The 12,295-nt window shown below is 41.7% G+C and overlaps 1 protein-coding gene across 5 annotated transcripts in view; it reads left to right on the forward strand.

Annotated features, from left to right (window-relative positions):
* Nucleotides 1-12,295, forward strand: part of PTK2B (protein tyrosine kinase 2 beta) — a 181,833-nt gene that overhangs the window by 143,543 nt on the left and 25,995 nt on the right. For 4 of the 5 annotated variants that reach the window (XM_077291777.1, XM_077291775.1, XM_077291778.1 and 1 more), the window contains 4 exons: nucleotides 634-742; nucleotides 1,048-1,113; nucleotides 8,400-8,522; nucleotides 8,647-8,808. In XM_077291777.1, coding sequence (XP_077147892.1) covers nucleotides 634-742; nucleotides 1,048-1,113; nucleotides 8,400-8,522; nucleotides 8,647-8,808 — 460 coding nt within the window. The remainder of the gene's footprint in view (nucleotides 1-633; nucleotides 743-1,047; nucleotides 1,114-8,399; nucleotides 8,523-8,646; nucleotides 8,809-12,295) is intronic. The other variant, XM_077291779.1, reaches the window with a different exon arrangement.

Here is a 12,295-nt window from a genome sequence, read left to right on the forward strand (position 1 = left end):
TACATAGGAGCAGTATTATAGCAGTTATATTCTTGTACAAAGGAGCAGTATTATAGTAGTTATACTCTTGTACATAGGAGCAGTATTATATTAGTTATATTCTTGTACATAGGGGCAGTATTATAGTAGTTATATTCTTGTACATAGGAGCAGTATTATAGTAGTTATATTCTTGTACATAGGAGCAGTATTATAGTAGTTATATTCTTGTACATAGGAGCAGTATTATAGTAGTTATATTCTTGTACATAGGGGCAGTATTATAGTAGTTATATTCTTGTACATAGGGGGCAGTATTATAGTAGCTATACTCTTGTACATAGGAGCAGTATTATAGTAGTTATATTCTTGTACATAGGGGCAGTATTATAGTAGTTATATTCCTGTACATAGGAGCAGTATTATAGTAGTTATATTCTTGTACATAGGAGCAGTATTATAGTAGTTATATTCTTGTACATAGAGGCAGTATTATAGTAGTTATATTCTTGTACATAGGAGCAGTATTATAGTAGTGGGAGTAGTATTATATTAGTTAATCCCAATGGTACAGTATATTAGAAAAATGTGTCATTATTTTGGGTGATACTTTGTGTCCCGTGCATGTTTCTTATCTGATTTCTTTCTCTGCAGTGACATCTATCAGACAGAGAAAGAGATAGTAAAAGACAAAGAAAGGAATAACCGGCAGCGTCCTCCTAAAATCATTGAACCAGTTCTGGCTCAGGATCCCCCTCCGAAGGTAAGCCTTCGTATAGCATGGTGTAGGTTTGCATCTTCACCTACAGATCACGGATTCCGTTAGTCTGATCCCGAGCTGCATTCGTCCTTTTCCTGGATTCCTGTTAGCTCTCAGGATCTCACACCTTTCTGTGGATCACTTGTTTCATCTTTTTACAGGTTATGGGATGTTTCTAGTTTTTGAGGTCCCCATACACCTTAGCAGATCCTGCCGACCATCTTATATATTTGGGGGTCTCCAGTCTCTACCCCAATAGATGATGGAGAATGAAATGAAAAAGTAAAAACCTTTCCTTTCTCCCTCAGCCGATCCGCCCGAAATACAAAGCTTCAGCCCCCGGTAATCTCCTGGCCCCAAGTCTACAGTTCCAGGTAATCGCCGTTGCAGCATTGTCCCGGTTGCCTTAGGATTTGTCTTTTATTGGTCTAAGAGTCGCAGATTTTACAACATCGACATTTACACTTTTTATAACAGAAAACTGTTCAGTAATTGGTGACGTTTGGGACAATGTATCTCACTCCTCGATACTTAGTAACTCTGGCCCTGATCTATTGTCTCAAAGTCTGGTCAGAGCGATGACTCGGCATTTCGCTCCTCGACTTGGGACCCATTTTCTTCATAGATAATCATTTTGATCCGATCGTTTGATTTAATTATATAATGTTAATAGGTTGAACGGCCAAATGATAAATCCAGAAACGCTCGTCATCGTGCATAAAATCCTATAAGTGAGAAAAGAAACATCTCTGATCTTCCCTGATGTATTATCTCATAAATCAAACTTTCTCAGGACATTGAACATCAAAAAACTGAGATAATATGTCAGAGGAACCTAGAGCTCCATTACACATTGAGGATGGTCGGAGATCTGAGATAACAAGTCAGAGTATGGGAGATCTGAGATAACAAGTCAGAGTATGGGAGATCTGAGATAACAAGTCAGAGTGTGGGAGATCTGAGATAACAAGTCAGAGTATGGGAGATCTGAGATAACAAGTCAGAGTATGGGAGATCTGAGATAACAAGTCAGAGTATGGGAGATCTGAGATAACAAGTCAGAATATGGGAGATCTGAGATAACAAGTCAGAGTATGGGAGATCTGAGATAACAAGTCAGAGTGTGGGAGATCTGAGATAACAAGTCAGAGTATGGGAGATCTGAGATAACAAGTCAGAGTATGGGAGATCTGAGATAACAAGTCAGAGTATGGGAGATCTGAGATAACAAGTCAGAATATGGGAGATCTGAGATAACAAGTCAGAGTGTGGGAGATCTGAGATAACAAGTCAGAGTATGGGAGATCTGAGATAACAAGTCAGAGTATGGGAGATCTGAGATAACAAGTCAGAGTATGAGAGATCCGAGATAACAAGTCAGAGTATGGGAATGGGAGATCTGAGATAACAAGTCAGAATATGGGAGATCTGAGATAACAAGTCAGAGTATGGGAGATCTGAGATAACAAGTCAGAGTGTGGGAGATCTGAGATAACAAGTCAGAGTATGGGAGATCCGAGATAATAAGTCAGTATGGGAGATCTGAGATAATAAATCAGAGTATGGGAGATCTGAGATAACAAGTCAGAGTATGGGAGATCTGAGATAACAAGTCAGAGTATGGGAGATCTGAGATAACAAGTCAGAGTATGGGAGATCCGAGATAACAAGTCAGAGTATGGGAATGGGAGATCTGAGATAACAAGTCAGAATATGGGAGATCTGAGATAACAAGTCAGAGTGTGGGAGATCTGAGATAACAAGTCAGAGTATGGGAGATCTGAGATAACAAGTCAGAGTATGGGAGATCTGAGATAACAAGTCAGAGTATGAGAGATCCGAGATAACAAGTCAGAGTATGGGAATGGGAGATCTGAGATAACAAGTCAGAATATGGGAGATCTGAGATAACAAGTCAGAGTATGGGAGATCTGAGATAACAAGTCAGAGTGTGGGAGATCTGAGATAACAAGTCAGAGTATGGGAGATCCGAGATAATAAGTCAGTATGGGAGATCTGAGATAATAAATCAGAGTATGGGAGATCTGAGATAACAAGTCAGAGTATGGGAGATCTGAGATAACAAGTCAGAGTATGGGAGATCTGAGATAACAAGTCAGAGTATGGGAGATCCGAGATAACAAGTCAGAGTATGGGAGATCCGAGATAACAAGTCAGAATATGGGAGATCTGAGATAACAAGTCAGAGTATGGGAGATCTGAGATAACAAGTCAGAGTATGGGAGATCCGAGATAACAAGTCAGAGTATGGGAGATCCGAGATAACAAGTCAGAATATGGGAGATCTGAGATAACAAGTCAGAGTATGGGAGATCTGAGATAACAAGTCAGAGTGTGGGAGATCTGAGATAACAAGTCAGAGTATGGGAGATCTGAGATAACAAGTCAGAGTATGGGAGATCTGAGATAACAAGTCAGAGTATGGGAGATCTGAGATAACAAGTCAGAGTATGGGAGATCTGAGATAACAAGTCAGAGTATGGGAGATCTGAGATAACAAGTCAGAATATGGGAGATCTGAGATAACAAGTCAGAGTGTGGGAGATCTGAGATAACAAGTCAGAATATGGGAGATCTGAGATAACAAGTCAGAGTATGGGAGATCTGAGATAACAAGTCAGAGTATGGGAGATCTGAGATAACAAGTCAGAGTATGGGAGATCTGAGATAACAAGTCAGAGTGTGGGAGATCTGAGATAACAAGTCAGAGTATGGAAGATCTAAGATAACAAGTCAGAGTATGGGAGATCCGAGATAACAAGTCAGAATATGGGAGATCTGAGATAACAAGTCAGAGTATGGGAGATCTGAGATAACAAGTCAGAGTATGGGAGATCTGAGATAACAAGTCAGAGTATGGGAGATCCGAGATAACAAGTCAGAATATGGGAGATCTGAGATAACAAGTCAGAGTATGGGAGATCTGAGATAACAAGTCAGAGTATGGGAGATCTGAGATAACAAGTCAGAGTATGGGAGATCCGAGATAATAAGTCAGTATGGGAGATCCGAGATAACAAGTCAGAGTATGGGAGATCTAAGATAACAAGTCAGAGTATGGGAGATCTGAGATAATAAATCAGAGTATGGGAGATCTGAGATAACAAGTCAGAGTATGGGAGATCTGAGATAACAAGTCAGAGTATGGGAGATCTGAGATAACAAGTCAGAGTATGGGAGATCTAAGATAACAAGTCAGAGTATGGGAGATCTGAGATAACAAGTCAGAGTATGGGAGATCTGAGATAACAAGTCAGAGTATGGGAGATCTAAGATAACAAGTCAGAGTATGGGAGATCTGAGATAAATCAGAGTATGGGAGATCCGAGATAACAAGTCAGAGTATGGGAGATCTGAGATAATAAGTCAGAGTATGGGAGATCTGAGATAACAAGTCAGAGTATGGGAGATCTGAGATAACAAGTCAGAGTATGGAGGATCTGAGATAACAAGTCAGAGTATGGAGGATTTGAGATAACAAGTCAGAGTATGGAGGATCTGAGATAACAAGTCAGAGTATGGAGGATCTGAGATAACAAGTCAGAGTATGGGAGATCTGAGATAACAAGTCAGAGTGTGGGAGATCTGAGATAACAAGTCAGAGTATGGGAGATCTGAGATAACAAGTCAGAGTATGGGAGATCTGAGATAACAAGTCAGAGTATGGGAGATCTGAGATAACAAGTCAGAATATGGGAGATCTGAGATAACAAGTCAGAGTATGGGAGATCTGAGATAACAAGTCAGAGTGTGGGAGATCTGAGATAACAAGTCAGAGTATGGGAGATCTGAGATAACAAGTCAGAGTATGGGAGATCTGAGATAACAAGTCAGAGTATGGGAGATCTGAGATAACAAGTCAGAATATGGGAGATCTGAGATAACAAGTCAGAGTGTGGGAGATCTGAGATAACAAGTCAGAGTATGGGAGATCTGAGATAACAAGTCAGAGTATGGGAGATCTGAGATAACAAGTCAGAGTATGAGAGATCCGAGATAACAAGTCAGAGTATGGGAGATCCGAGATAACAAGTCAGAATATGGGAGATCTGAGATAACAAGTCAGAGTATGGGAGATCTGAGATAACAAGTCAGAGTATGGGAGATCCGAGATAACAAGTCAGAGTATGGGAGATCCGAGATAACAAGTCAGAATATGGGAGATCTGAGATAACAAGTCAGAGTATGGGAGATCTGAGATAACAAGTCAGAGTACGGGAGATCTGAGATAACAAGTCAGAGTATGGGAGATCTGAGATAACAAGTCAGAATATGGGAGATCTGAGATAACAAGTCAGTATGGGAGATCTGAGATAACAAGTCAGAGTATGGGAGATCTGAGATAACAAGTCAGAGTATGGGAGATCTGAGATAACAAGTCAGAGTATGGGAGATCTGAGATAACAAGTCAGAGTATGGGAGATCCGAGATAACAAGTCAGAGTATGGGAGATCCGAGATAACAAGTCAGAATATGGGAGATCTGAGATAACAAGTCAGAGTATGGGAGATCTGAGATAACAAGTCAGAGTACGGGAGATCTGAGATAACAAGTCAGAGTATGGGAGATCTGAGATAACAAGTCAGAATATGGGAGATCTGAGATAACAAGTCAGAGTATGGGAGATCTGAGATAACAAGTCAGAGTATGGGAGATCTGAGATAACAAGTCAGAGTATGGGAGATCTGAGATAACAAGTCAGAGTATGGGAGATCTGAGATAACAAGTCAGAGTATGGGAGATCCGAGATAACAAGTCAGAGTATGGGAGATCCGAGATAACAAGTCAGAATATGGGAGATCTGAGATAACAAGTCAGAGTATGGGAGATCTGAGATAACAAGTCAGAGTATGGGAGATCTGAGATAACAAGTCAGAGTATGGGAGATCCGAGATAATAAGTCAGTATGGGAGATCCGAGATAACAAGTCAGAGTATGGGAGATCTAAGATAACAAGTCAGAGTATGGGAGATCTGAGATAATAAATCAGAGTATGGGAGATCTGAGATAACAAGTCAGAGTATGGGAGATCTGAGATAACAAGTCAGAGTATGGGAGATCTGAGATAACAAGTCAGAGTATGGGAGATCTGAGATAACAAGTCAGAGTATGGGAGATCTAAGATAACAAGTCAGAGTATGGGAGATCTGAGATAAATCAGAGTATGGGAGATCCGAGATAACAAGTCAGAGTATGGGAGATCTGAGATAATAAGTCAGAGTATGGGAGATCTGAGATAACAAGTCAGAGTATGGGAGATCTGAGATAACAAGTCAGAGTATGGAGGATCTGAGATAACAAGTCAGAGTATGGAGGATCTGAGATAACAAGTCAGAGTATGGAGGATCTGAGATAACAAGTCAGAGTATGGGAGATCTGAGATAACAAGTCAGAGTATGGGAGATCCGAGATAACAAGTCAGAGTATGGAGGATCTGAGATAACAAGTCAGAGTATGGAGGATCTGAGATAACAAGTCAGAGTATGGGAGATCTGAGATAACAAGTCAGAGTATGGGAGATCCGAGATAACAAGTCAGAGTATGGGAGATCTGAGATAACAAGTCAGAGTATGGGAGATCTGAGATAACAAGTCAGAGTATGGGAGATCTGAGATAACAAGTCAGAGTATGGGAGATCCGAGATAACAAGCCAGAGTATGGGAGATCTGAGATAAGTCAAGGATCTGATATTATATTAGGATAGGTCAAGGATCTCAGATCATAAACCAAGAAAGGTCAGAGGTGTGAGATAAGTCAATTATCCCTGACCTTCCTTGACATATGTTCTTAGATCTTTGACTTATTATCTCAGATCTCTGACTCACCTTTATATACATTTTAACATGTGAGCTCTGAGCTATTGTCTCATATCTCTGACATATATAGAAACTCTGACCTATTATCTCAGATCTCTGATATATAAAAGCTCAGACCTATTATCTCAGATCTCTGACTCAACTGTATATTCATTGTAACATGTGAGCTCTGAGCTATTATCTCAGATCCCTGACATATATAGAACATCTGACCTATTATCTCGGATCTCTGACTCACATTTATATACATTGTAACGTGAGCTCTGAGCTATCATCTCAGATCCCTGACATATACAGAATCTCTGACCTATTATTCAGATCTCAGACTCAGCTTTTGTACACATTGTAACATGTGAGCTCTGAGCTATCATCTCAGATCCCTGACATATATATAGAATCTCTGACCTGTTATCTCAGATCTCTTGACATATATAAAAGCTCAGACCTATTATTTCAGATCTCTGACTCCACTTTATATACATTGTAACATGTGAGCTCTGAGCTATCATCTCAGATCCCTGACATATATAGAATCTCTGACCTATTATCTCAAATCTCTAACATATATAAAAGCTCAGACCTATTATCTCAGATCGTCACTGATTTTTAGTCTCAGATCTTCTGTGATTATCTCAGATCTCAGAGATAATAGTTCAGGTCTCCATGATCTCGTCATGACCGTTTCTTCATGGCCCTTCCATACCTCGGAGCAGCTGTCTATCTTCGGAGTAGAAAATTCAATTTAATTCTTGCTGGCATCAACTGAATATCAACAGAAAGAAAATCACAGCCAAAGCGGGGTCCATTATTGTAAAGCCTTCCCTCCATTTCCCAGATGTGTGCTGCCTGTGTGATACTGAGACGCGCGCACTCTCTCCGCGGCGGCTGTGTGATCCCCGGCCGCGGGATGGACGAGCCTTTGTATCTGCTTTCCTGCTGTTCAGCAGAAATGATGTAATTTGGGTTCAGACCGGTCGCTCACAATGAGCCGCCGAGGTGTCATCTGGTCACAAGGCGGGAGAAAGTCAGGACAAAATTATCTATCAACGTCAGGGCTGCTCACCGCTGAGATACCGGGAACAGGACGGGAATATCTCCGAGGCTCCCACCGCGCCAATCCTAATCGGTTTATGGGAACATTAAATGTCCTTTAGTGTTAATTAGCTCAGAAACGATGAGGCCAGAAATATCTGTGGTTAAAGCAGTGCAGAAAAAATTCCCATAGCTAAACAGGACATACTGTGAAAATCTGCGCCGACATTCATTTTTTTTTACAAGGAAATCCCATTAATATCAACAGTAATAGTTTCCGCCATAGTTAACATTTTCATGACGATTTTTCTGATTTTGGACCCACACATTCTTCCCAACAGCACTCCGTGTGGCCCGGAGTGGTACTGCAAGTAAAACTTATCCATTGTGCTTTACGATTAAAATATGAACCCCCATCCCTCCCCGAGGATGCAGATTTTTTTTTTACCCCCCTCCCACCTCCAAATACCAAAAACTTGTATTGCAAATTGGAATCAACATTTTTTGTGCGTTTTTTGAAAAGCAAAATGCAGATTTTAGCCACTGTTAGCTCTACATCTCGCCTTGCCATGGAGCTTCTGTGAGTCCAGCCTTGCCAATGGCGCTGCCCCATATTCAAGACTCTATACAAATTCTTCATCGTTGATAACCGCTATGGCTTTTGCTATGTAACGCGCGGATCATCCTCGTCTATGTTGCATCGACGTCTTTTTCCTGCGCTTCTCTGCTCTGCTCCTGCCAAAGCTGCTAATTGTGTGTTTGTGTCTGTGCCCCGCACCTTCTCTGCGCAGGTGCCCGAGAGCCTGTGTGCCAGCTCGCCCACTCTCTGCAGCCCAACAGAATACCAGTCTCCAATAGACTCCACCCGCAGCCCACCGCTCCTGCGGCACAGCATCAAGCGGCGCAGTATGAGGGTAAGGCTTGCATGCTTGGCGTCACTATCGTGTCTCGTCGTTACCTGCTGTCGGCTTGGTTTGGGTGCGACCATCGATGGTGCACGATATTGACTTCTTTGTTATGTTCTTCATTCCTTGGAAGGAAGAGGACTTTCTAAAGCCCAGCAGTCGCGAGGAAGCCCAGAAAATATGGGAGAAAGAACGGGCAAAGATGCTGCAGGTCATGAATCGTCAGCAGCAGCAGATGGTGGAAGACAACGAGTGGCTGAAACAAGAAGAAAAGTCTCTGGTCAATAACCTCAAGGTAAGAAGACTGGTACCACAAAAGGGCTATCCCAAAATGTATTTGCTATGAAATAAACATTTTTCATCTTTTTCATATACATTCTATTGGTCTTTCACTCCTCCCTCTCATTCACATAATTTTAGTCAGTCTCCTTCTCCCTCTTGCAGCTGTCCTTCCATAGTCAGTCTCCTTTCACATCTGTTTGTTGCAATATAGACCCAAATATAATCTCCATTCTTTTCTAAACTTTAAATATAGTTTCCAGAAAATTGCTTAGTCAGTCTCCTTCCCACACTCGCAGCTGTAAATATATTTACCAATATGTCCCCTCAATCAGCCTCCTTCCCACTCTGGCAGCTAAAAATATAGGCATCAATAAGTCTACTTCCTGCTTTCACAGAAAGTTCTCTTAGTCAGTCTCCTTGACCCACCCACAACTATAAATATATTTACCAGTATGTCCCCTTGATAAGTTTCCTTCACCCTCTGGCAGCTTAAAATATAATCATCAATAAGATGTTAGTCAATTCTACTTCCCACTTTCACAGTCCAAAAGTAAGTTCTCTTTTTCTGTCTCCTTCCCACTCTGCAGCTATATAGTCAGCAATGCTTTCACCAGTTAGTCTCCTCCTAAGTCTAATAGCTGTAAACATAGAAGACCCCAACAAGTTTCCTAGTCAATATTCTTCTCCTCTCACAGCTGTAAATGTAGTCTCAAGTAAGTTCACACTAAATAATAATAATAATTAATAATAATAATAATAATAGTCAGTCTCCTTCCTTCTAGAAAGTTTCCCCATGAGTCTTCTTCCTGCTCAGTAATTTGCTCTTCGCTTAGTCACCTTCTGGCAGTTGCTTTTTTGTCCCCTGTTGGTCCACTTTTCCATCTCACAGTTTTACATTTAACCCCCAGTACATACCTTTAGTCAGACACCTTCACCCTCTGGCAGTTGTAAATGTAGCCCACCATAAGTTTTCTACTCAGTCTACTTCTCCCTCTGTATACTGTATGTATAATCCCCAATCAATTTCCTTCTCCCTCTGGCAGCCTCAAATACAGTATAAGTAAGTTTCCATGTAGACGGTTAGATGATAATTGTACGATGGAATCTGGAGCTGTGAAAAGTAATATTTATGGCTCACTCACAAGTCTATACTCAAGAACTGTCTTCGCTTTGCTATATACTGCCGTCTTACTGTGCAGGGCAGGGTCGTTCTATGTAGGATCCAGCAGTGGAGAGAGTGACTGAGCATGTGTGTCCACCAGTACTTCTCTTATACGGTGGAAATGCACATTGCTATACACTCTGTATACAAGGTGTATACTTTGGGCTGTAGACCTTTTTTTTGTCTTTTTAGTGTATTTTTTTTGTAACCTTAAAGGGAAATCAGAAAACAACCTCCTGTTTAATTCAGGTTATTGTGTTACATGTATTTTATTTTTAAAATGACAATGTTTATTATATTCAAATCGCAATTTTTATTTAAAAAAAAAAAACACATTAGAAATCCTGCAATTCCTAAACCGACCACTGGGGCTTTTGTGCGCTGTAACTTCCTGTTACATCAGGAAGTGCACATGTACATTAGCCACATTGGCGACTAAGCATCTAATGAGCGTGTGCAAATGTAATTCTGAATCAATGGAGCTGGGACGTCGCGTTTGCAGTGTATAGAGGTGTAGTCCTGCCTCTGATGATAAGGAAACTGATGAAAACACTTCCTGAAAAGATAGGAAGTATTAGTCTAAAACATCCCCAGTGGACAATGTGAAAATTGCAAGTATAGTAATTTTGTATTTTAATAATGGAAGTGATACAAAAATAAATGTAACACAAAAGCAATAGGTAATTTTCCCTTTAAAGATGCAATGCAACAAATGCATCCAATGAACGGCAGTGATCGTGTCGCTCACCCCCGTTATCGTTTTCAGATGTTGCTCCCTATTATCATCGCAGCACGTTCAGGTCTATTCATCATAGCGGGGGTGTCCCCAGTCCCCCGTGTAACTCAGGCCGTCAGATGATTAATTCAAAGGGACAGAAAATCACTTGTGAAATCAGTAAAACAGTCTTCTACTGTAGATACATCAATACGCTAATGGCCGCTCTCCTCCTGCTGGCAGCGCTGAGTCCGGGGGAGGGGGGAACAACATTTTCCTTTTTTTCCCGCTGGAATAATGATCTTCACGAGAAAAATATTTTTTCAGTATTTTATGATCCTGGTTGCAGCAATGAGCAAAACAAGGGGTTGTAATGAGTAGAGGAGCGTAATGCGAGGATTTGGGCATGGAGCTTTGGGTAGATAAATAAGGAAACCAATAATGCCGCATGAAGCGGTCACCAGCCGGGGTGCAATACAAAGTGCTGCTGGGTGCATGGAGTGTGGAGAAAACAGAGGAAATATCAAAGATGTATTTAGGGCAGGCTTAAAACGATGGCGAATGGGAATTAACTGCATTGTTTGGGGTTTCACACTCCAGAGAAGCGGAGCAGCACAAGAAAACTCTTGGAGAGTCTCTGTTGCTCTCTGGCCAGATCCTGGACCACCTGAGTCAAATTCGTCACCTGATCGCACTGTGTACAAATAGGATCCATACAGGTAGGGGGGAAAAAATCAGGTGAATTGTAATGTGACGCTAGTCATTATTTATGGATAAGCCATGAGGCGGACAAGAGGTCCGAGGTGAAAAGCCAAGAGAGTTTGTCATAGAGAGAGGGGTGAGAAGAAGGTGTAGTCAGGAAACAGTCCGAGGTTAATAATCCAAGAAGGTAGATCATGACAAAAGGGCTAGGCAAATGGATGGTCAAGGGCTAGGCAAACGGATGGTCAAGGGCTGGGCAAATGGATGGTCAGGGGCTAGGCAAACGAATGGTCAAGGGCTAGGCAAACAGATGGTCAAGGGCTAGGCAAACGGATGGTCAAGGGCTAGACCAGTGTTTCCCAAACTCCAGTCCTCACGGACCCCACAGGTCATGTTTTCAGGATTTCCATAGTGTTACACAGGTGAGAGAATTCCTGATGCCTTGATGATACTTCCACTACTTGCACAATACTAAGAAAATCCTGAAAACGACCCATGGGGTCTGTGAGGACTGGAGTTTGGGAAACACTGGGCTAGACAAATGGATGGTCAAGGGCTAGGCAAACGGATGGTCAAGACAAATCCGAGGTTGAGCAGCAAAAATCTGAATAACAGACAAGGAGCACAGAGCACACACACACCTACTATTTACAAAGCTACAATTGGCAGCAATCTAAGGCAGAGAGATGGTTAAATAGCCAGGTAATGACTCTGGGCAAGAGACTCATGGATGAAGCCCCTCGTCCTGATTGGACTGCTAGACTGTCACACTAGTCAGACAGCTCAGCACACCCGAGCATCTGATTGTCCATCGCCATACTGACAGCTCAGCACACCCCATTCCTAGATTGGACGGCAGACCTGTTATTCGCTGTGTCCAACAAATAAGATGGGGATGGTGGCGCTAAAAGGCTTGTTACT

Source organism: Ranitomeya variabilis, chromosome 2 (assembly GCF_051348905.1).
Source record: "Ranitomeya variabilis isolate aRanVar5 chromosome 2, aRanVar5.hap1, whole genome shotgun sequence".
Classification (NCBI taxonomy): domain Eukaryota; kingdom Metazoa; phylum Chordata; class Amphibia; order Anura; family Dendrobatidae; genus Ranitomeya; species Ranitomeya variabilis.